Source organism: Stegostoma tigrinum, chromosome 14, assembly GCF_030684315.1.
Source record: "Stegostoma tigrinum isolate sSteTig4 chromosome 14, sSteTig4.hap1, whole genome shotgun sequence".
Classification (NCBI taxonomy): domain Eukaryota; kingdom Metazoa; phylum Chordata; class Chondrichthyes; order Orectolobiformes; family Stegostomatidae; genus Stegostoma; species Stegostoma tigrinum.
In genome coordinates, this window is record NC_081367.1 from 75,412,586 (window position 1) to 75,435,679 (window position 23,094).

General features: G+C 41.1%; 1 protein-coding gene across 4 annotated transcripts in view; it reads left to right on the forward strand.

Moving 5' to 3' along the window:
* The window catches only part of rasa2 (RAS p21 protein activator 2), a 189,509-nt gene extending 167,237 nt beyond the window's left edge, over positions 1–22,272 (forward strand). For all 4 annotated transcript variants that reach the window (XM_048541904.2, XM_048541905.2, XM_048541906.2 and 1 more), the window contains 5 exons: positions 4,293–4,375; positions 11,975–12,192; positions 13,986–14,089; positions 14,369–14,558; positions 19,471–22,272. In XM_048541904.2, the coding sequence (XP_048397861.1) occupies positions 4,293–4,375; positions 11,975–12,192; positions 13,986–14,089; positions 14,369–14,558; positions 19,471–19,495 (620 nt within the window). In that variant the 3' untranslated portion in view covers positions 19,496–22,272. The remainder of the gene's footprint in view (positions 1–4,292; positions 4,376–11,974; positions 12,193–13,985; positions 14,090–14,368; positions 14,559–19,470) is intronic.
* The last annotated feature ends 822 nt before the right edge of the window (positions 22,273–23,094 follow it).

Sequence of the window (23,094 nt, forward strand, 5' to 3'; positions counted from 1 at the left end):
AAACTACCTCTGACATCTGTCCTATATCTTTCATCCCTCAATATAAAGCTATGCCCCCTCGTGCTCGCCGTCACCATCCTAGGAAAAAGGCTCTCCCTATCCACCCTATCTAACCATCTGATTATTTTATGTCTCAATTAAGTCACCTCTCAACCTCCTTCTCTCTAACGAAAACAGCCTCCAGTCCCTCAGCCTTTCCTCGTAAGACCTTCCCTCCATGCCTGGCAACATCCTAGTAAATCTCCTCTGCACCCTTTCCAAAGCTTCCACATCCTTCTTATAATGCGGTGACCAGAACTGTACACAATACTCCAAGTGCGGCCGCACCAGAGTTTTGTACAGCTGCAGCATAACCTCTTGATTCCGGAACTTGGTCCCTCTATTGATAAAAGCTAAAACACTGTATGCCTTCTTAACAACCCTGTCAACCTGGGTGACAACTTTCAAGGATCTGTGTACATGGACACCGAGATCTCTCTGCTCATCTACACTACTAAGAATCTTACCATTAGCCCAGTACTTTGCCTTCCGGTTACTCCTGCCAAAGTGCATCACCTCACACTTGTCTGCATTAAACTCCATTTGCCACCTCTCAGCCCAGCTCTGCAGCTTATCTATGTCTCTCTGCAACCTACAGCATCCTTCGTCACTATCCACAACTCCACCGACCTTCGTGTCGTCTGTAAATTTACTAACCCATCCTTCTATGCCCTCATCCAGGTCATTTATAAAAATGACAAACAGCAGTGGACCCAACACCGACCTTTGCGGTACACCAATAGTAACTGGTCTCCAGGATGAACATTTCCCATCAACGACCACCCTCTGTCTTCTTTCAGAAAGCCAATTTCTGATCCAAACTGCTATATCTCCCACAATTCCATTTTTCTGCATTTTGTACAAATATCTCCCGCAATTCCATTCCTCCGCATTTTATTCTAAGTTGAAAGAGAAAATTTGTAAGAGTTTTTTTTAATCTGAACAAAGCAAGAGAGCACTCTAAACAATGAAAATCTGGGGGCAAGAGAGAGATAAAAGGAAATCCAGGTGGAGTGAGAGAAAGGAAAACTGAGGGGTAGGGATAGTGAAATCCCAGGACGGCGAGGGAGGAGAGGTTGAGAATGAAAAAACTGTGGTTCAGGAGAATCAGAGATTTAGATAAGGAGAACATTGGGGCATAGAGAGGGAAAGCCGAGAATTGGATATATAGAAAGGAGTCAACCTGGATAGAAATTGATAAAAGCACGAACGCAGCAAGAACTGAAACAAAAGTGAGGGATTGAAAAAATAAACAGAGACACAGAGAGAAACTGGGATATTGAGAGTTTAAGAACCAGTTTATAGAGGAGCCAACAGGGATCTCCAATAGCCACGGTGGGAACCCACTGTGCTTACAGATAGAAAAAGCCAACAGGGACAGAGGAGCAGCCGTTGAAGAATCCAGGACTACACAGCACTCATCCCAGGGGCTGAACAAATGTTCATCCCTAGAAGCCAGCATTGGTGAGCCACCATCAGTTCTGAGGAGCAGTCACTCAGTCTGAAGCATTAACTCTGATTTCTCTTCTCAGATGCTACCAGACCTGCTGACCATTTCCAGAAATTTCTGTTTTGGTACTAATGAGCAGGAACTGGTGGAGGAAGGAGGGAGCAGCACTATCATCTTTAAATCACTGCATCACTGCCTCAAAATTAGGAGGAAGAGCCTACCGCTGAGCCCTTTGAATCGCTCTGCCAGTATAAGAGAGCTGCTAATCCAATCAAGTTCACAAATTCAACCTTGTAACCAAACTGCTTTGAGCACGTTTGCATCTTTCCTTGAATAAGGAGACCAAACTGAACACAGTTACTTTCTCCTTGGGTAGGAGAGTCCAAAACAGGGCATAGGTTTAAGTGTAAGGTGAGAGGGGAGAGATTTAAAATGGGCCTGAGGGGCAACCCCTTTCTCAGAGTGGTGCATATATGGAATGAGCCGCCAGAGGAAGTGTTGGAGGTAGGTACAATTACAACATTTAAAAGGCATCTGGATGGGTACGTGAATAGGAAGGGGATAGAGGGATATGGGCTAAATGGTGGCAAATGGGACTAAGTCAGATTGGGATGCCTGGTCAGTGTAGACAAGTCGAAGGGTCTGTTTCCATGCTGTATGGCTCAGTGACTACTGCTTGTAACACTCCTCTAGTTGCATCTTTCCAACCTGAAAAAGACTCATTGAGCCTGGCTCTGTCTTCTGTGTGTAAACCAATGCTCAATCCATACTAATAAATTATCCCAATGCATTAACCCCTATCTTGTGCAGTAGCCTTTTATGTGAAATCTTATCGGTTACTTTCTGGAAATCCAAATGCACTACATCTACCTGTTCCCCTTTATCAATTCTGTTATATCCTCAAAATTCCAAGCGAATTTGTCAAACGTGATTACCTTTTACACAGCCATGTGGACTCTAATTGCTTTAAGCTTTTCTAAATGTTCTGCTATTTCTTCCTGAATAGATTCTGGCATTTTCTCAGTGACAGAAGTTAGGCTAACTGACCTGTAGTTTCCAGCTTTCCACATCTCTCCCCTGTTGAGCAGGGACATCACTTTAGAAGTTTTGCAAACCACCAGAACCTTCCTAGAATCCAGTGAGCTCTCTAATATTTCAACCAGTGCCTCCACTGTCTCTGCAGCTACGTGCTTTCGAATCCATGGGGACCTGAACTCAGGTCCTAGCAACATATCTGCCTTCAGTGTCATAATTTTCCATCAATTAGTCTCTCATGATAGAGACTGTAATAAAACTTTTCATTGCATTGGCACCTTGTTTATCTGACATCTTTTGGGATGTTTATAGTGTTCTCCACCATGAATTCCTTGTTAAAGCTGATTATCTGTAACAGCTATGCTCCTAAAAAGTGAGTCATCTGAAAGACTCACTGTCAATGACACCAGGACATGCATCTAAAGAATTCCCAGTGACAGCCTTCTGTGTGAACAAGAACACCAGACACTGAAAGCATTCTAAAACATTTCGTAACATACGCTTTTAACTTCAATAATTAACAGGTATTTGGCCACAGTGCTGTTTTTCCCCAAAGCTAATCTCTGCACAGAAGTTTTCTTTATTTTCCCTCTAATGTGTGCTGGGTTTTTTGAAGGGTAAATATATATACTTTCATATTTCAAGTTCTGTCAGCTTTGCATTTGTCCATTTATAATAAATCAAAACGTCTGTATTAAAGAAAACCATAAATGCTGGAGATCCCAACAGTCCAGGCAGCATCCATGGAGGGAAAGCAAGCTAATGTTTCGAGTCTAGATGACTCTTCAGAGTCACCTTGACTTGAAACAGCTTGCTTTCTTTACATGGATGCTACCTGACCTGCTGTGATCTTCACCACTTGTTGTTTTCAGTACAGATTCCAACATCTGTAGTACTTTGCTCCTGCATTATGTTTAAAGAAACCTGGTTGGAGTATTTTGTTCTGGACCTAATGTAGACAAACTATCTAACTGGTCACATTGATAATTGGAGAGAATGTTTAAATATATTTAAACAATCAGTGGACTAGCAGGACTTGATAGACACTGCCATCCTCCACACTTGGTCATCATGGAAAGGTAGGCAAAATGTAGGCAGAGAATGCCAGCCTACCTTGTCTAGCTTTCATCATAAGGCACTACGTTCATTTCAGATTTTGGTCCAGTACGCCTTCTCTGAACTGCTTCCAATGTATTATCATCCTTCTGTAGTAACCAATACCGTATATTTATGGAAACTGGGAATGCAGATAGTGATTACTGAATCAGAATCCTTTTAACTCTGAAAAACCAACAGCTAATCAGGAACAGGAAAACCTCATTCGATTGGCGAGCGATCAAATGTTAGAGCTGACACTTTTTTTTTCAGAATTTGCCAGCTCTCAATATGATGTAGTTTTGGACTGGAATGAGTAATGAAGTCACTCTTTTCTGCAGCACTCACTGCCTTTTGGAGTTGTACAATTCAGCTTGCTTTAATGCACAATTTGACAGATTAGGCATGACTCCTTTTGACACGTATTTTCAAAAGCATGAAGAGTGAGGCTGTAGGCAATGTACAAACTCTGAACCTTTTAATTTTAACTTGATAGTATCGCTTCTTAATTAAATCTTTCCAGTATTGTGCAGAACATTAATGATTCATGTTTAGCAAGTAACAGACAGAATGTGTATCTAACTCTCAATGTTATTTCAGTAAGTCGGATTGTATTTCTGCCCAAAATTACCCAGATAAAGCTTAACTGCTTGTGTTGAATCTTTTTGCATAGGTAAAGAGTCCCTCTACAGTATCCTGATAAAGAACATTATTGCAGTTGAGAAACTTGAAGAAAGATGCTTCAACAGAAAAAATGTACGTAACAACTCCATTCTGAAATATCTGGTGAAAATAATACATAATTAAACACTGTTTTTCTTAAATGTGAAATGCTAGAAGTGCAGACCAGAGAAACAAACTGATATGCTAGTTTGGTGACCTTTTGTTAAAACTGGTCTGACAAAGCGTCACTAACCTAAGATGAAAATTGTTTTCCCCTCCACAGATGCTGCATAAGTTGAACATTTCCAAAATGTTCTGTTTGTACTTCACATTTCCATAATTCACAGTATTTTGCTTTTGCATAGCTGATTTAACTTGTCAATTTTTGTCTTATTTGAGGTAAATGCTCATGTTGAGAGAGCTTATTTTTTGTGTTCACTGTTTTTAAAAAAAATTATTTGCAACCCTCTGTCAGATTATTTACAGTCTAAAATTCTCAATACATCTGTAGCTTAAATATAAGCTTATAGGTCGTATTTGACCAAATTTTGCCATCACTGCTCAATTCAAGCCCTGTTCTGATGGGAATAGGTGTGAAAGATCTTGAGGAATTTTAAGATGGCCAGAAAGAAACATCTAAGTGCTTTGAAAAATATGCTTTTGGATGAAGTTACGCCCGATATTAGTTTCAACTTCTAAGCGGCATTGTTCTTTCAGTTGCAATGAATAATAGTGACTGGTGGGCACAGGTTTAAAGTGATGGGGGAAAGATTAAAAAGGAGCATGAGGAGCTACTTTCTAATAGATGGTGGTGCATATATGGAATGAGGTGGTGGAGGTTGGTACAGTTACAATATTTAAAAGACATTTTGGACAGGCACATGGATAGGAAAGCACAAAATCAGAAGTCCCACTTCACCTGACGGAGGGGCAATGCTGTGAACGCTTGTGATTTTAAATAAACCTCTGGGACATCTGACTTTGTCCATCCCAGTGCAGCACTGGCATCTCATGTTTAGGAAAGGTTTAGGAAGTATTTGTGCTAAATGCAGGCAAATTAGACTCTCTCAATTCAGGAAACCTAGTAGGTGTGGATGAGTTGGGCCAAAGGGCTTGATTCCGTGCTGTGTAAGTCTGTGACTCTATAGCATTTTTAATGTAATAATGTTCCAATGTGCTTTGGGGAAGAAAAGATCTTGACACTATGCCACCTAAGGAGATATTAACTCAAACGTTGGTTTTACAGTATGTTACAAAGAGGAAGCAAGAGGCAGAGAAGTTTATGAAGGGAATTCTAGATTTCATGAGCACTATCAGGAATGCTCAAATGTCTGGAATTAGACAAGTGCAGGTGCATTGGACTGGGAGACGTTCCAGTGGTAGGAAACGACATAGGCATGGAAGGATTTGGAAACAGGGTTGAGAATTTCAAAATGAAATCATTGTGTAATTGGAGGTAAATGGAAGTCACTAAATACAGGTCACAGGTGAATGGGACTTGGTCTTGGTTAGAACATTGGCAGTGTTGTTGCAAACCCAGTTTTCTGCGCTTAATCTGCCAAACATGTTTGAAAATGGGCCAATATTAATGGCAGAGATGGTAAGAACTGCCAATGCTGGAGTCAGAAATAACACAGCGTGGAGCTGGAGGAACACAGCAGGCCAGGTAGCATCAGGGGAGCAGGAAAGCTTATTTTTCGGGTTGGGACCCTTCTTCAGAAAAAGGTCAGCTGTGTTCCTCCAGCTCCACATTGTTATCAATATTAAATGGCACCTGCTTTTTAAAAATATTTTTCTAATCAGTCTGTTCAGTCGAGTTAATACACACCTCTGGAGTGTGTGGGACTTTGATCTGGATCTCCTGACTCGGGTAGCACACTCCCATTACCACCACAAGAGCCGCCTTTAAGATTTCCTCCCTGGTTATATTTTATGGATAGATCCACTGAGTCTGAGTCCATGCTTCAAGTCTACAGCAGCCAGGAGTCATTGTGCCAGGCATTACCATTATCACAGCTGAAGACCTGCTTAATCCCAAGTCTGGGCTCCAGACCTACCATAGCCAGAAGTCCTCACTCCTGGCACTGCCACCATCTCAGCCAACAACCCACCAAGTCCACGATCCAGGAGTCCCCACACTGGGCACTGCCATATGATTATCATAATACCTGGATTGTTTTAAACTTATTTTCAGAATTAATAGAAAGCATCAAAAGTTAATTTTCAGCCTGTTCATTTTAATTGAAAGTGGGGTCCTGTAACCTTTCTCATGTATTCCTGTTGTCCTGTGCAATTGACAGTCATGTCCTGTGTTGTTATTGTTATCTCTATATCGTGCTGATGAAAGCAGTCATTTCCTAATGCCAGTTGTAATTTTTTAATGTCATTGTCAATATATTGGTAAATACAACTGTTACAGTTCATCATCATGCCAGGGTGTTGATTGCCTATTGGCGTTATTGCTGGACTGTGAAGCCAGAGACCCAGATAATGTTCTGGGGACCTGTGTTCAGATCCCACTACGGCAGCTGGTGGAATTTGAATTCAATAAATAATGGGATTAAGAGTCTAATGATGACCACGAATCTCTTGTCGATTGTTGGAAAAACCCATCTGGTTCACTAATGTCCTCTGGGGAAGGAAACTGTTATGCTTACATGGCCTGGCTTACATGTGACTCCAGACCCACAGCAACGTAGTTGTCTCTTAACTGCCCTCTGGGAAATTAGGGATGGTCAATAAACGCTGCCTGGCCAGCAATACCCTCATCCTGTGAATGAATAAAAAAGTTTGCAATACTTATGTCAGCCAATTCCATGTTGGGTTTGATGTCACAAAATCTTGTACCACAGAAGGAGGATACTATTCAACATTTACACCACTTCCAGGTCTCTTGGTCTCATTACTGTGCCATTTCCCCATATCCATTTTCCACTTTTCTTTTTCAACTATTTATTTATCCGTTTAATAATGTTCTGCGTTCTCCTTATATTAGAACTTTCCGGTTTGTGTAATTCTCAATTATTTTTCTAATCTTTAACTCCGAAAGGATAAACCTTAAATTGAAACGACCCTGTTTGTATACTCTCAGCTACTGAATTACTTTGTCCAAATTTACTTAAAGGCTGTCTGAATTCTGTAGACGTTTACGATAGTTTCTCCTCACCTTCATTGTTCTAACAAGTCAAATTTCTTCATCTATCATTCCTTTATTGTCCTTCCTATTATTATCATTATTTAACCTTTAAGCATCATCTTCATTACTTTATTATACTTCCTGAGCCACCAGAATTTATCCATTCCATTATTGCTGAACTTTACATTGATTTCTATTCTCATCGTGCTGTTGGCAACTTGCGTCTATATTTTCTTTTAAACTTCTTTAAATTTCCTAGAAACGGAGCCGAATGAAACAAGTGAAAATATGACGCAACACTTAGAGGCCATAGCAAATGGGATTTTAAGTTTCTTGCCTGTACTGCCCCTGTTCTTCTTGCATTATTATTGAAAATACTATAATGCACATAGGGCTCACCTTTCCAGCTGTTTAGTCCTTCTGAACATAGGAGAGGAGCTGTGACTGACAGTATTTTAGTTAAGTATTGCACATGTTTCAGTAAGAAAGATCAAGAAAACTCCAGTGAGACAATATCAGTTGACTGAACATGCTGGGCTTAAATGTTTGGGTATAAATCTGCATTAGCACATTACTGACTAAGGTGCAGGAAACTATTAAGCTGGACTATTGTTTGGAGCATGGAACCATATAAATGAATCAAAAAACTTTTTACAGGTTATGTTAGAGGGAAAATTTGCATGTGGTTAGACATAAAACTGTGTGAATCTATTCTGAGCAGACTTTCTCAAGAAAATGGCATCCTGTCGTAGCTATGCCGGAATATTTTAGGAAAACCTGGGGCCACTGTTTCAAATGTTGCCCAGCTTAAATTTGAATCGGATTTGGATCACCTGTTAGACAAACTGAAACAACTGCCGATGCTGGAAATCTGAGCGGTTCTTCAAAGCAGTTCTGAAGAAAGGTCACTCTCTAACCAAAATATTAACTCCGCAGATGCTGCCAGACCTGCTGATATTTTCCAGCAATTTTTATTTTAACTTACATTTTTCTGTTCATACTCTGTGCCCCTGTCTAAGCTTAAGCTCCTTTATCGTTTTCCCAACTTGTCCTCCCTGTTTTAACCGTAGATCTCCCTATCGATCAAAATGCTTTGAAGTTTCACAAATTAGTTGTGTTATGTCACCTCTTTAAATTATTAAAAGCCACTATAGTCTCAGAGGTTGCTGTCTCATTAGATGCATTAGGATCACCATGACTCAGGAGAAGGCTGAGCTTGAACTTAAGTTTCATTGTGACCTCAAGTGCAGTCTGAATTGCAGACTGATCATCCAGCCAACTGAGCTAACCAATCTATCAATGCAGAGTGATGTCAACAGCGTGGGTTCAGATCCTAAACTGGCTGAGGTAACCATGAAGAAGTCTCCCTCTCAGCCTCTCCCGTCACCTGAGGCATTATGACCTTCAGCTTAAGCCACCTCCACTCTTGTCTGTCTAATGATGGAGCAGCGCTATGGTCTGGTAGGACTGAGGTGACTTTATCAAGCCGCTGCAGTACATCCATCCTGGAGGTGGTACTGACTGCAGCCACATTGGTCCACTGGTGAGTGTTAATTATTTAAGGTGATGGATTGAGTGCCAATTTGTCACTACTCCAGAAACGATCAAGATAAGTACATAGTGGTCAGCAGTGTGATAGAGTTTGTCTTTTAGGTGTTGAAAAGGTTTCCTGAAGTAAGGAGGTGGGTTGTTTGCTGCTGAATACCCTGCCTCTGATTTGTTCTTGGAAACCACTTTAATTATGTGCCTCAGATGGTTGCATTTCGGTGAATGATGACCCCAAGAAAACTTCTGATGAGGGGTTCAACTACAGTAGTACTTTGGAATTTAATGAGAGATATTTAGCTTCTGCTCGTTGAAAATTACCACATCCAGGCACTTGCATCGCTTAAACTTTACTCGCCTCTTGCCAATGTTGTTGAAGGTAGTATATTAGCATGGCTAGAGAATTGGCGAATGGGCAGGAAACAGCAAGTGGGGATAAGGGTTTCTTTTTCTTATTGGCAACCTATACCCAGTGGGATTCCACAGGGATCAGTCCTGGTACTGTCACTGTTAACTATGTATATTAATGACTTTGAAGAAAGAAATGAATGAACTGTAACCAGGTTTGTAGATGACACAAAAATAGGTGAAAAAGTGGTTTTGGAACTTGAATATAAACAGTTTGCAGAGAGGTAGCCAAAAACTGAAGAACTGCGGGTGCTGGAAATCAGAAATTGTTGGAAAGACTCGGCAGGCCTGGCAGCATCTGTGGAAAGAAATGAAAGTTGATGTTATAGGTCCAGAGAGATATTTATAGATCAGTAAATGAGCCAAAAGTTGGCAAAGGGTGCATAATGTGCGAAAATGTGGAGTTCATTTTGGAAGGTAGAACAAAAGGATAGAGTATCATTTATGCAGACTCAATGCTGATCTGCTGTTTGTGTGCTCCAAGTTACTTAAATAAAACCATGAGAAAAGCAGTTATCTTGCAGTGATGAGATAGTAGGAACTGCAGGTGCTAGGAATCTGAGTTAACAAGATGTAGAGCTACACGAACACAGCAGGCCAAGCAGCATCAGAGGAGCAGAAAGGCTGACGTTTTGGGCCTAGATCCTCCTTCAGAAATGGGGGAGGTGGAGGGGATTCTGAAATAAATCGGGAGAGAGGGGGAGGCAAATAGAAGACGGATAGAGGAGAAGATAGGTGGAGAGGAGACAGACCGATCAAAGAGGTGGGGATGGAGCAGTAAAGGTGAGTGTATGTGGGGAATTAGGGAGGAGATAGATCAGTCCAGGGAGGACGGACAGGTAAGGGGGTGGAATGAGTTTGGTAGGTAGGAGATGGGGGGGGTAGGGCATGAGGTTGGAGGAGGGGATAGGTGGAAGGAAGGACAGGTTAGGAAGGCGGGGACAAGCTAGGCTGGTTTGGGGACTCGGCGGGGGGGGGGGGGGGGGGGGGGTGGGGGGGGGGAGGGTAGATTTTGAAGCTCGTGCAGTCCACATTGGTACCATTGGGCTGCAGGGTTCCCAAGCGGAATATGAGGTGCTGTTCCCAGGATGAGGCATTCCACCACATTTGCTCCCAGAATGAGGCATTCCACTCCCAAACATCTCGGATGTCATCGTTTTTCTAGGACCACAACTTCTTTCCCTCCATGTTGAGAAACCGGGTCTCCCGCATTTTCTGAAACTCATCCCTCACACCCCCTCCCCATAATAACAACCAAAACAGAATCCCCCTCGTCCTCAAGTAGCACCCCACCAACCTCCAGATCCAACACATCACCCTCCAACACTTCCACCATCTGCAATCCGACCCCACCACCAAAGACATTTTTCCCTCCCCACCCTTATCTGCTTTCCGGAGAGACCACTCTCTCCATGACTCCCTTGTCCACTGCACACTCCCCTGCAGCCCCACCACACCTGGTACTTACCCCTGTGACCACAGGAAGTGCTACATCCGCCCCGACACCACCTCCCTCACCCCCATCCCAGACCCCAGGAAGACTTTCCACATCAAGCAGATGCACATCTGCTAATGTGGTATACTGCATCTGCTGCACCTGTTGTGGCCTCCTCTACGTTGGGGACAGCTTTGCAGAACACCTATGCTCAGTTTGCACTAACAACTGCATCTCTCAGTCACGAACCGTTTCAACTCCTCCTCTCATTCCTCAGACAACATGTCCATCATGGGCCTCCTGCAGTGCCACAATGATGCCACCCTAAGGTTGTAGGCACAGCACCTCGTATTCTGCTTGGGAGCCCTGCAGCCCAATGGTATCAATATGGACTTCACAGCCTTCAAAATCTCCCCTCCCCCAGCCTCATCCCACCTCAAGCCCTACTCCTATCTCCTACCTACTAAACTCATCCGGCTCCCATGACCTGTCCTTCCTCCCTGGACTGACCTATCTCCTTCCTACCTCCCAACCTACACTCGCCTTTACTGGCTCCATCCCCATCAACCTGTCTGTCTCCTCTCCACCTATCTTCTCCTCTATCCATCTACTATCTGCCTCCCCAACTCTCCCTATTTATTTCAGAACCCCTTTCCCCTCCCCCATTTCTGAAGAAGGGTCCAGGCCCGAAACGTCAGCCTTCCTGCTCCTAAGATGCTGCTTGGCCTGCTGTGTTCATCCAGCTCTACGCCTTGTTATCTTGCATTGATGCCTACAGGATAACACACTTTACATTTACAAGCACCACAGCCTCCATTAACCTTTCAGTGTGAATTAGGTAATGTTTGGACTTCTTTAAAATTATAGCCTTGCCTCTTCATGGCTTAATAGACTTGCTAAGTGTGACATGCCAGGGTATTTCGTGATTTGGACTTATCCTTAGGTAGTGCATTTATTACTTGTGGGTTAATCAAATGTTATTACCAGAATTCAGTTTAATCTATGAATTTGCTTTAAATGGAAAGATACTGCAATCTTTTACATAGGGTATTTGCTTATTACATTGTATTGCTTCTCCAAGCTTATCAGATGCTGCTTCGGATTCCCCTAATTTTGGTTTTTCAAGGACTTGGATGAGATTTGAATATGATTACATTTGTGTTTTCAGATGTTCCAAGTCCTCAGTATTGAAAGACCTGAAAGACCGCTTTATGTTCAAGCCGGCAACTGTGTGGAGGCCAATGAATGGATTGAGATAATCACCAGGGTGAGCCGTTGCAATCCCGAGAGGCTGCAAGTTTACCATCCTTGTGCTTATATATCTGGAAGCTGGATCTGTTGCAAAAATACAGATGAGAAAGCTGCTGGTTGCACAAGCTGCACTGGGTGAGTCATTCCCTGAGTGGAAAACATTATCTCCGCCATATTCTCTTTAAGAATGCAGGCTGGTTCCAAGCAAAAGCAGTAAATGATTGTTAAACACAACTTGTCTGTAAAAACACCTACAAATTTGTGGTAAAGCACTAAGTAAAATAAGTTTTAATGCGTTTGTCACTAGTGTCACTTACCTAGTATCCAGTTTGGAACATGCCTCCAGTACACAATGTAACCCAACTCTTAGTGCTTGCAACGATATCAAAAAATACACTTAAATCTGAGTTTTGCTTCCCTAATTTTTAGTTATATTTACAAATGTATGTTTATGGCTTGTTATCTGATAAATAAGTATTTCTGCAGAATAAGATCTTAATAAGCTAGGTTGTTAGGAAACTCAATTCTGAATACTATCCCAAATTACACTTGGCAAAGGTTCTTCTACATGTAGTTTTGACCCCATCTAATCGAGTAGATAAGCAGTCATAGTAATAAGATCTGAGTAGTTCTGCTATATTCTATCAATGCAATATAATCTGTTAAAACCAAATGTGGGAGTGATGCTAAATTGAAGTGGTGTAACAGATTTGTTCAAGTCATACATCACTAATCTTTCTGTAATGTCTAATTCTAATACCATCAACCCATTATGTGCATGCATGTGTAGCTCAGTTCACGTTGCCTTTCATTTGAGGTAGGGTTAAGATTGAGTATAGTTCATAGAACATGAAACGGCACTGCACAGTACAGGCCCTTTGGCCCACGGTGATGTACCAACCTGTTATCCTACAAAGATCAAACTACCCTGCATACCCTACATTATACTATTGTGCATGTGCCTATCTGAAAGTCACTTAAAAGTCTCTAATGTATCTGTCTCCACTACCACTGCCAGCACCATGCGCCCACCACACTGTGTGAAGAACCTACCTCTGACATCTCCCCTAAACTTTCTTCCAATCACCTTAAAATTATGCCCCTCGTTATAGTCATTTCCGCCCTGGGTATCCACTGTATCCATGCCTGTCATCATCTTGTACACCTCTTGTCCTCCTTTGCTCCAATGAAAAAGCCTTTCCTCGCAAGACCTGCCCTGCAGTCCAGGCAGCATCATGATAAATCTCCTCAGCGCACTGTCTAAAGCTTCCACATTCTTGCTATAATGAGGTGACCAGAACGGAACACAATATTCCAAGTGTGGGCTAAACAGGTTTTAATAGAGCTGTAGCATAACCTCACGGCTCTTAAACTCAATTCCTCTGCCAATGAAAGCCAACACACCATACGCCTTCTTTACAACTCCATTAAGTTGGGTAGCAACTTTGAGGGACCTATGGACCCCAAGATCACTCTGTTCCTCCACACTGCCAAGAATCCTGTCATTAACCCTGTAATCTGCATTCAAATTCGACTTTCCAAAATGAATCACATTGCACTTTTGAGTTGAATTTCCATCTGCCACTTCTTTGCCCAGCTCTGCATCCTGTCAATGTCCTGTTGCAACCTACAACAGCCCTCCACACTATCCACAATTCCACCAACCTTCGTGTCATTGGCAAACTTACTAACCCACCCTTCCACTTCCTCATCCAAATCATTTATAAAGATCACAAAGAGCAGAGGTCCTAGAACAGATCTCTGCAAAACACCACTGGTCACCGAGCTCCAGTGTGAATACTTCCCATCTGCTACTTCCCCATCAAAATCATTTACTCAAAAATATATGAAGGAATATTTTCAATTTAACAAACTTAACAGCCTGTTTTCTGTGTTAGTTTTACTACTGTGTTTCTCTTTGCCTCTAGGGGTTCTCCAGCAAATATCCAGTTAGCTATTGACTGTGACCGGGAAGCTGAAAGGATATTTTCACTGTTTCGTGCCAACCTGCCCAGGCTACAGAAGATGGAAGGTTAGTTTCCAAGATGTTCCGATGAATAATGTGACTTCATTTTTGGCTTCAGTTTTACTTTTTAAATTCAACTGGGAAAACATTAAATTACATGTGACCTAAAGATCATAATGGATTCTCTTGTTTGTAAATGAAGATCTGTGATGTGGAAAGATATGTTACTGTGTTGACACCTGTCTTTTAGGGAAACTAGTGAACTCTCATAATGGAGAGAATGTGAAGATTGCTGGTGTCTTCACTTCACAATGCTTTCTTCCTTATGCTGACATTTCTCCATAGATGCTTGTGGGAGTATAGATGTCTATCAAGGTCCTCAACTGGAACAGGATGAATATGCCCACTTTACTATTGAAGATTCAAGAGTCACCTTTAAAACTCTTCAACAAATAATCACGGTCGTGAATAATTTGGCTACGTTTCATGAACAGTACCGAATTAAAAGGTCAACAAGTGCGATATATGGCAGCGAGTAAGTATTGGTTTAAATTGTGAAAATTTTTTGATCACTTCTTAGGATCAGTTTATTGAAAAGGTTAGCATTTATTTCCCATCCCTTTCTCTTCATAAAACAAGGGGTATGAACAGAAATTGGGAATGGGATACTGAGATTGCATGATAAGCCATGATCATATTGAATGTTGGTGTAGGCTCAAAAGGCCGATTGGCCTAACCCTGAGCCTTTTCTATGTTTCTATCATCCCAGGGATTAGTTTGAAGGGTCTAGGCCCAAAACGCCAGCCTTTCTGCTCCTACGATGCTGCTTGGCCTGCTGTGTTCATCCAGCTCTACACTTTGTTATTAGTTTGGTTAACTTCTGTTGAACTTGCCCAATGGCAAGTATTCCTATCCTTAAATTATGTGCACTACTTCTGGTATACTGTCACCAGGGCCCCATACAATTGCAGAAAGTGTGTTAATTCTGGGCTGCATTCCCCCCCTTTTGAACACCAACATGCCGTTTGCTGTCTTTATTGGTTGTTGCACCTGCATGTCAGTTTTAGTGACTCATGAGAAGGGATACCAAAGTCCATTTGGACACCGACATTTCCCAACTCTTTATCATTTAATAAACATTTTGGTTTCTCATCTTTCTACTAAAGTGGATAATTAAGCACCTCACATTCCATCTGCCAAGACATTATCCATTCATTTCACCTGTCCAAGTCCACTTGAAGCCTCCTTGCACTTTCCTTCCAACTTACATCCCTGTCCTAATTTTGTGTCATCATCACATTTAAGAATATTAGAGATAACAAAATGTGAGGCTGGATGAACATAGCAGGCCAAGCAGCATCTTAGCAGCATAAAAGCTGATGTTTCGGGCCTAGACCCTTCATCAGAAAACGGGGATGGGGAGAGGGTTCTGAAATAAATAGGGAGTGAGGGGGAGGCGGACTGAAGATGGATAGAGGAGAAGATAGGTGGAGAGGAGAGTATAGGTGGGGAGGGGATAGGTTAGTCTGGTGAGGAAGGACAGGTCACGGGGGCAGGATGAGGTTAGTAGGTGGGAAATGGAGGTGCGGCTTGAGGTGGGAGGAGGTGATAGGTGATTGGAAGAACAGGTTAGGGAGGCGGGGACGAGCTGGGCTGGTTTTGGAATGCAGTGGGGGGAGGGGAGATTTTGAAGCTTGTGAAGTCCACATTGTTACCATCGGGCTGCAGGGTTCCCGAGCGGAATATGAGTTGCTGTTCCTGCAACCTAAGGGTGGATCATTATACCATCATTATGGCACTGCAGGAGGCCCAGGATGGTCATGTCGTTGAAGGAATGGGAGGGGGAGTTAAAATGGTTTGCGACTGGGAGGTGCACTTGTTTATTGCAAACCGAGCGTAGGTTATCTGCCAAGTGGTGCCCAAGCCTCCGCTTGGCTTCCCCAATGTAGAGGAGGCCACAACGGGTACAGCGGATGCAGTATACCACATTGGCGGATGTGCAGGTGTTCGTGCTTGATATGGAAAGTCATCTTGGGGCCTGGGATGGGGGTGAGGGAGGAGGTGTGGGGACAAGTGTAGCACTTCCTGCTGTTGCAGGGGAAGGTGCTGGGTGTGGTGGGGTTGGAGGGGAGTGTGGTGTGGACAAGGGATTCGCGGAAAGAGTGGTCTCTCCAGAAGGCAGACAAGGGTGGGGATGGAAAAATGTGGTGGGGTTGGATTTTAGATGTTGGAAGTGTCGGAGGATGATGCGTTGTATCCGGAGGTTGGTGGGGCGGTATGCGAGGACTAGGGCGATTCTCTTTTGGCGGTTGTTGCTGAGGTGGGGTGTGAGGGATGAGTTGAATTGGTTGCCATAGCTAAATCATTTAAATTGATGGTGAATTACTATGGCCCGTGCATTGGTCCTTGTGGCACCCCACTAACAACTCCCAGCATTCTGAGAATTATTTATTTCCACACAGCTTTGTCCAATTCTCCACCCCATGAGCTCTACATTTGCATAATTAACCTCCTGTTTGAGACTTTATTAAAAACCTTCTGAAGGTCCAATCCTGCCCCCAAAATCCACTGGCTCTCGTTTCTGAATGCTATTAGTAACATCCATAAAAATCTCAAAATTTTGTCAAACATGATTGCCTTTTGTATATCCATGTTGACTCTGTGCAATTTCATCATTATTTTCTGCCACTTATCATATTCTTGTAGATTATAACATTTTCCCTGCTACTGATGTCTAGACTAACAAGGTCTGTACTTCTCCAATTTACATCCTTTCTCTCTCTTCCTCACTTTCTTAAATAATTGAGGTATATTTGCTGATTTCCAGTCTATAGGAACACTATATGTTCTGAGATGTAGCTCACCTGGTCAAAGGATATTATCAACCTTTAACCAAATAACTTACCAAGTACTACCTACATGAAAAGAAATTAGTTTTTAGTTCTTCAGTTTTTCAACTAACTGGTTGTATTGTATTTGTGGGAGATTTTCAGTGTCATCATGTGCACGAAATAACTTAGTTTCTCTGCCTTTTCCCTTCTCCATTGTAGATTTCCTATAATTGGCTGATATTTATCCAAGCTAATCTTTTCTTTTTTACATGCCTAAAGAAGCTTTTACAGACCGCATTTGTTTCTTTGTAGCTTGCATTCATAATCTTGTTTCCTTTTTAGATTCAAACAGCACAGAAACAGACCCTTCAATCCCAACCAGTCCATGCCAACCATGTTTCCAAACTAAACTAATCCCACTTGCCTATGTTGGCCCATATCCCTACAAACCTTTCCTATTCATGAACTTATACAGATGTCTTTTGTAACTGTGCCTGTATCTACCACTTGCCCTGGCAGTTCATTCAATGCATGAACCACTGTGTTTTAAAATAAAGTTTCACGTTCATAATTCCTTGAAGATGGAGTCACAGTATGTGGGGTATTGAAGATGGTGTTTGATATGCTTGCCTTTATTGGCCACTGCATTGAGAATAGGGGTCAGGATGTCATGTTGCAGCTGTACAGGTCATTGATTAGGTCACTTTTGGAATACTGTTCACTTCTGGTCTCCATGCTATTGGAAAAATGTCGTTAAACTCGAACTGGTGCAGAAAAAATTTGCAAGGATGTTGCCAGGGTTGGATGGAGGCTGGATAGGCTGAGGCTATTTTCTCTGGAGCATCGGAGGCCAAAGGGTGGCCTTGTAGAGGTTTATAAAATCATGACGGGCGAGGATGGAGTGAATAGCCAAGGTCTCTTTCCCTTGGGTTGGATTTCCAAAATTAGAGGTCATGGGTTTAAGGGGAGAGAGGAAAGATTTAAAAGGGACCTAAGGGGCAACTTTTTCATGCAGCGGGTGATGTATGTATGAAATGAGCTGCCAAAGGACATGGTGAAAGCTGGTACAATTACAACATTTAAAAGGAATCTGGATGGGTATATGAATAGGAAGAATTTAGAGAGGTTTGGGCCAAATGCTGGCAAATGGGATTGGATTAATTTAGGATATCTGGTTGGCATGGATGAGTTGGACCAAAGGATTTGTTTCCATGCTGTACATCTCTCAACTCTGACTTTGACTCCCACTTTCCAACTGTCCCTTTACCTATGAATGGCTTCTTCCAACCAATTTTTGAAAGTTCTTGCCTAATACTGTCAAAATTGGCCTTGCTCCAATTTAGAGCTTCAACTTTTAGATTTGGTGTACTTTTCCATAATTATTTTAAAACTGAGAATTATGATCACTGGCCTCAAAGTGCTCCCCCACTGATACCTCTGTCACTTTCCCTGCCTTATTTCCCAAGAGAAAGTCAAGTTCTGCTCCAATAAGAACATTTTCTTGTACATAACTTAAATTCTTCTCCATCCAAGCCCTGAAGCACATGGGAATCCCATTGTATGTTTGGAAAGTTAAAATCCCCTACCACTACAACCTTTTTATTCTTATAGATGTGAGATCTCCTTACAAATTTGTTTCTCCATTTCCTGTTTAATACAAGAGGGGCATATAGTATAATCCCAAAAAGGTGCTCATCCCTGTATTTTTCAGTTTTTAATTACCTGTTTCTTGGTCATACTTTGCTGGATCCTATATAGTTGCCGATTTTCATGGCATCTTTATAAACTTCTTCCTTTGATTTAAAACATTATTTACCCTGTTTTGTTAGCCATTGTTGATTTACTTTTCCCAGTGTGTGTTTATGCCTTAGAGTGTGTGCATCTTTTGCAGATCACCTAAAACTACTTTAAATACTAGCTACTACCTAGCTACAATCAAATCCTATTGTGTGTTTATCCCAATTCATTATAGTCAGCGTGGCTGTCACACCTTCTTAGTTTCCCTTATTCAGATTTAGGATCTTTGTTTAACGTTCAAATTTAATGTGAAATTCTATTGCATTATAGTCATTACTTATTAAAGGCTCCTTTACAGCAAGATTATTAACTAGCTTTTTCTCATTACATACTGCTCCATAAGCCTATTCATTGTATGCATACTCCAGGAACAACTCTTGACAGCAATTATGCTGATTGGCTTTGCGCAATCCATGTACAAGTCGCTCATTATTACTAAATTACCCATATTATGTGCATTTTTAATTTCCTGATTTATATTGTGCCCAGCATTATCACTACTGTTTAGTGACCTATAAACAATTCTCACCAATGTCTGACCCAAACTGATTCTACATCTCAATCATTTGTTATGAGATCTTGCTCACTCGTACTGATCTTGTCCTGTATTGAGGACTATTTCCTCTTCCTTTTTGCCTATCCTTCCTAAATGACCTTTGAATATTCAGTTCTCGGTCTATGAAGAGAGAATTAAATACCTTGATTGGTGCCTTTAAAGCATCAGTTTCACTGTGAATGCTGAGTGCAGCTTTCTTCTCTGTAAAGTAACAAGGAATTTCAGAAAGTTGTCATCCTAAGATTTTTTTTTTTATTTGCTAGAGAAAATCCTATCGGAGCAAAATAATCCCAACTGAAGATGGAACATTGTAACTGCTGAAGCTATACAGGAAATGCCTGTGGAAATTACTTATTCTTTTTGTCATTCCTGTATTGGTGTAAGTATTGGAGAGGCTGGTCTTCGGTAGACATACAGAATGTTTTACTGATGACTAACATTTATGTGAAACCCACAAAAGAGCCCAATGCACTTTAGTCATCTGAACTTTCCCAGGTGATCTTAATTTATATATTTTTTAAAAAACTGATATTAGTATCAATTTAATCAGATCAGTTGAATGATCCGTTTGGTTATAACGTGGTTATTCATTGTGTCCATTCTGTTTGTTTCATTTAATTTTTGCTGTGGAACACATCTGAGGAGCTGCCTGAAATTTCTTAATTGCCATGTTTTTATGTAGTTTAATTTTTGTTTCATCTTTTAGTGAAAAATGAACCAAGTGGAAGTTGTTAAATATTCATTCTAATACCCCAAGAGTCTCATTTCCACTGATGGCCAGAATTATCCAGATTATATTCCATCGTAATTGTAATGCTCTTTTAAGTTTTCATGACATGGTTTTTTTCAGTGCTCCTCCTGTAGGCTGTGAGCAGGTTGAGCCTTGTTATCTCCTGCATATGCTGCTATTCAGAGTCGAATATCACGCCATATCATTGCTATCATCTCAAAAGATTGTAGCTTTCATGATTACTTGAATATTTTTGATTGTAGCATCAAGAACATAATAATATTTTCCAGATGTTAATAGCCTGGATGATATGAAAAACAAAGCTTACAGCATTTCATCTGAAAAATTGGATTTTAACTATAAAAATAACTTCATATTTCCAGGTGCATCAATAAACAAAGGTACTAATAGAAGAATGCAGGTTTATGGTGGGAACTTTTTATTTCAGTCATCATAATAGTTGGTAGATTATAAAATAAGCATACACAAAAGCTGCACTTTTGTGTCCACTAACATCAAGCAATTTGTGTGTCATGTCAATTTCCCAAAGGCCACGATGAATGCTGGTGTGTAGGTGTACAACCCTCCAGCACCGTTCATCCAAGTAAACATTCTTGTATGGCAACCCTTATAATTTTAACTGTTGTTTTAATGTAACCTGCCTATTTCTCTGAAAAGAAGAGTTTCAAAATTTAGATTATATGCAGCAAGGCCCAAAAGTTCTAGGTGACCACCCAACAGAATAGTTTACCAGTGGTAGTCGTGGAAGCGGAGTCATTAGTGACATTTAAGCGACTGCTGGACATGCACATGGACAGCAGTGAATTGAGGGGAATGTAGGTTAGGTTATTTTATTTTTGGATTAGGAATATTCCACGGCACAACATCGTGGGCCGAAGGGCCTGTACTGTGCTGTACCTTTCTATGTTCTAGAATTGAAATAATAAAAAGTCCCTGTTTCCTTGTTATGCACAGGTATGTTGACTGTTTTTACCTCTCCTTACCCCTTTGTGATTAAAGATTTTTTGATACTTTCACTACTTGCTGGTTTCCCGATTAAAGTTCACATTGCTATTTTATCATTTATTTTAAAACCATCTGTTGGTTGACAGTTGACTCAGCCTTTTCATTTGGTTGGGGACGTTCTCACAGTAAAATCCAAATTCATTACTTTCTTCTTGTGCATAATTCCTTTATGTTGGCTGGATAGGTCTTCAAGGTAGACACACAACTAAGCCCAGTGTCGTCACCTGACATATAGAATGAGAATAATTGATTTTGTTTGCAGGCATTTTTCTTTCATCTCCCAGTTACACTCTATAGCTTCTTCCTTACGGTAGAGACTTATTGGTGTTCCAACCAGCTAGCGTCAGTCAACTCAATGACATTAAAGTTCATAGATTGTAGCAGATATGTGGGAGCACCATCTCTTGCAAACTCCCCTCCCATGGCACTCGCCATCTTGATTTGGAAATATGTCACTATTCCTTCACTATCACTGGGTCAAAATCTTGGAATTCCCTCCCTCATGAAATCATGAGTCAACCCACAGCAGGAGGACTGCAGCGATTCAGAAGGCAGCTCACCACCACCATTCCAAAGGCAACTACGTATGGGCAATAAGTGCTGGCCCAGCTCCCACAAATTTTTTTTAAAAAATTGGTATTTTCACTGTGCAATTCGAAGATTCGCACAGCATTTTACTTTAAAACTACCTTTTAGGTACTTAAATTATTGGGAAACTGTTAACAAAGAAATTGTGATTACTGTTTGCCATTTTGCATGGATGGTGGAATAAGATATTTTATTGTTTGAGCAGAACAGTTTGACAAACATGGATTTTTGAAGTGACTGATATGAACATTTGATCTTGCCTGTCTTGAATAATTGAAGAATACATTATAGATTGTTTAATTAAGAAAGGTGACAAATAAACACTCCCCAAAGAACACAACATTCAGTAAATGAGATGTGGCTTTTCATGCTTGATTGTCAGCGCTAATTAGTCTCTCAATGAATGAAACAATGATTCGTGATCATACGATTGCTCAAGAACATCTACAAAAGAACTTGGTACATGAGTAGACATTTTCCAAAAAGGTCTGCTTGGAATTTGGATGTTTATAGTTTATGCTCTTTTGATGAATATTTCAGTGTGTATATGTTGAAAAGCCAAATTGTTGTATTATTTTGTATATTAGCTTTACTGTCTCAAAAAGCTGTACTTTTTCAATGTCTCAGCATTTGTTTATCTGCATGTTAGTGTTTTAGGAATGTATTTTTATTTAAATTTTATTTTCGTATCAAAATATTAAAACATGAGTTTGAAATTTAATCTGTGTATTGACCTAAAAGTGCAAATATTTTTGAGTAAAACTGTGCACATCTAAATTAGGATCACGAATGTCCTGTCTATTCAATATGATAATGGCTGATCTAATCTTAGCCATAATGCATTTATGCCTAACCCAATAACCTTTCACGCCTTTTGGCTTACCCACTTCTGTCTGTCAAATATTCAAAGATTCAGCTTCTCCCACCTTTTTTGAGTTAATTCAACAAGGCTTTTCTGACAGCACATTCCAAATACATAACCTCTACAATCTCAAGCACAACAGGAACAAAAACTAATTTGCTGGAAAAGCTCAGCAGGTCTGGCAGCATCTATGAATGAAGAAACAGAGTTAACGATTTGGGCCCGGTGACCCTTCCTCAGCACTGATTGTGGCTGGGAAAACATCAGTTTATACGCATTAAATCATCCATGTTCCTATCCAAGAGTCGCTTAAATGTCCCTAATGTATCTGACTCTACCATCACCGCTGGCAGTACATTCCATTCACCCACGATTCTGAATAAAGAACCTACCTCTGACATCTCTCCTATAACTTCCTCTAATCGCCTTAAAATTATACCCCCTCGTCATTGTCATTTCACCCTGGGGAAAAGTCTCTGACTATCCACTCCATTTTTTTCGTTATCTTGTACACCTCTATAAAATCACCTCTCATCCTTCTTTACTCCAATGAGAAAAGTCCCAACCCTCTCCACCTTTCCTCATAAGGCCTGCCGTCCAGTCCAGGCACCATCCTGGTAAATTTCCCCTGCACCCTCTCTAAAGCGTCCACGTCCTCCTTATAATGACGCGACCAGAACT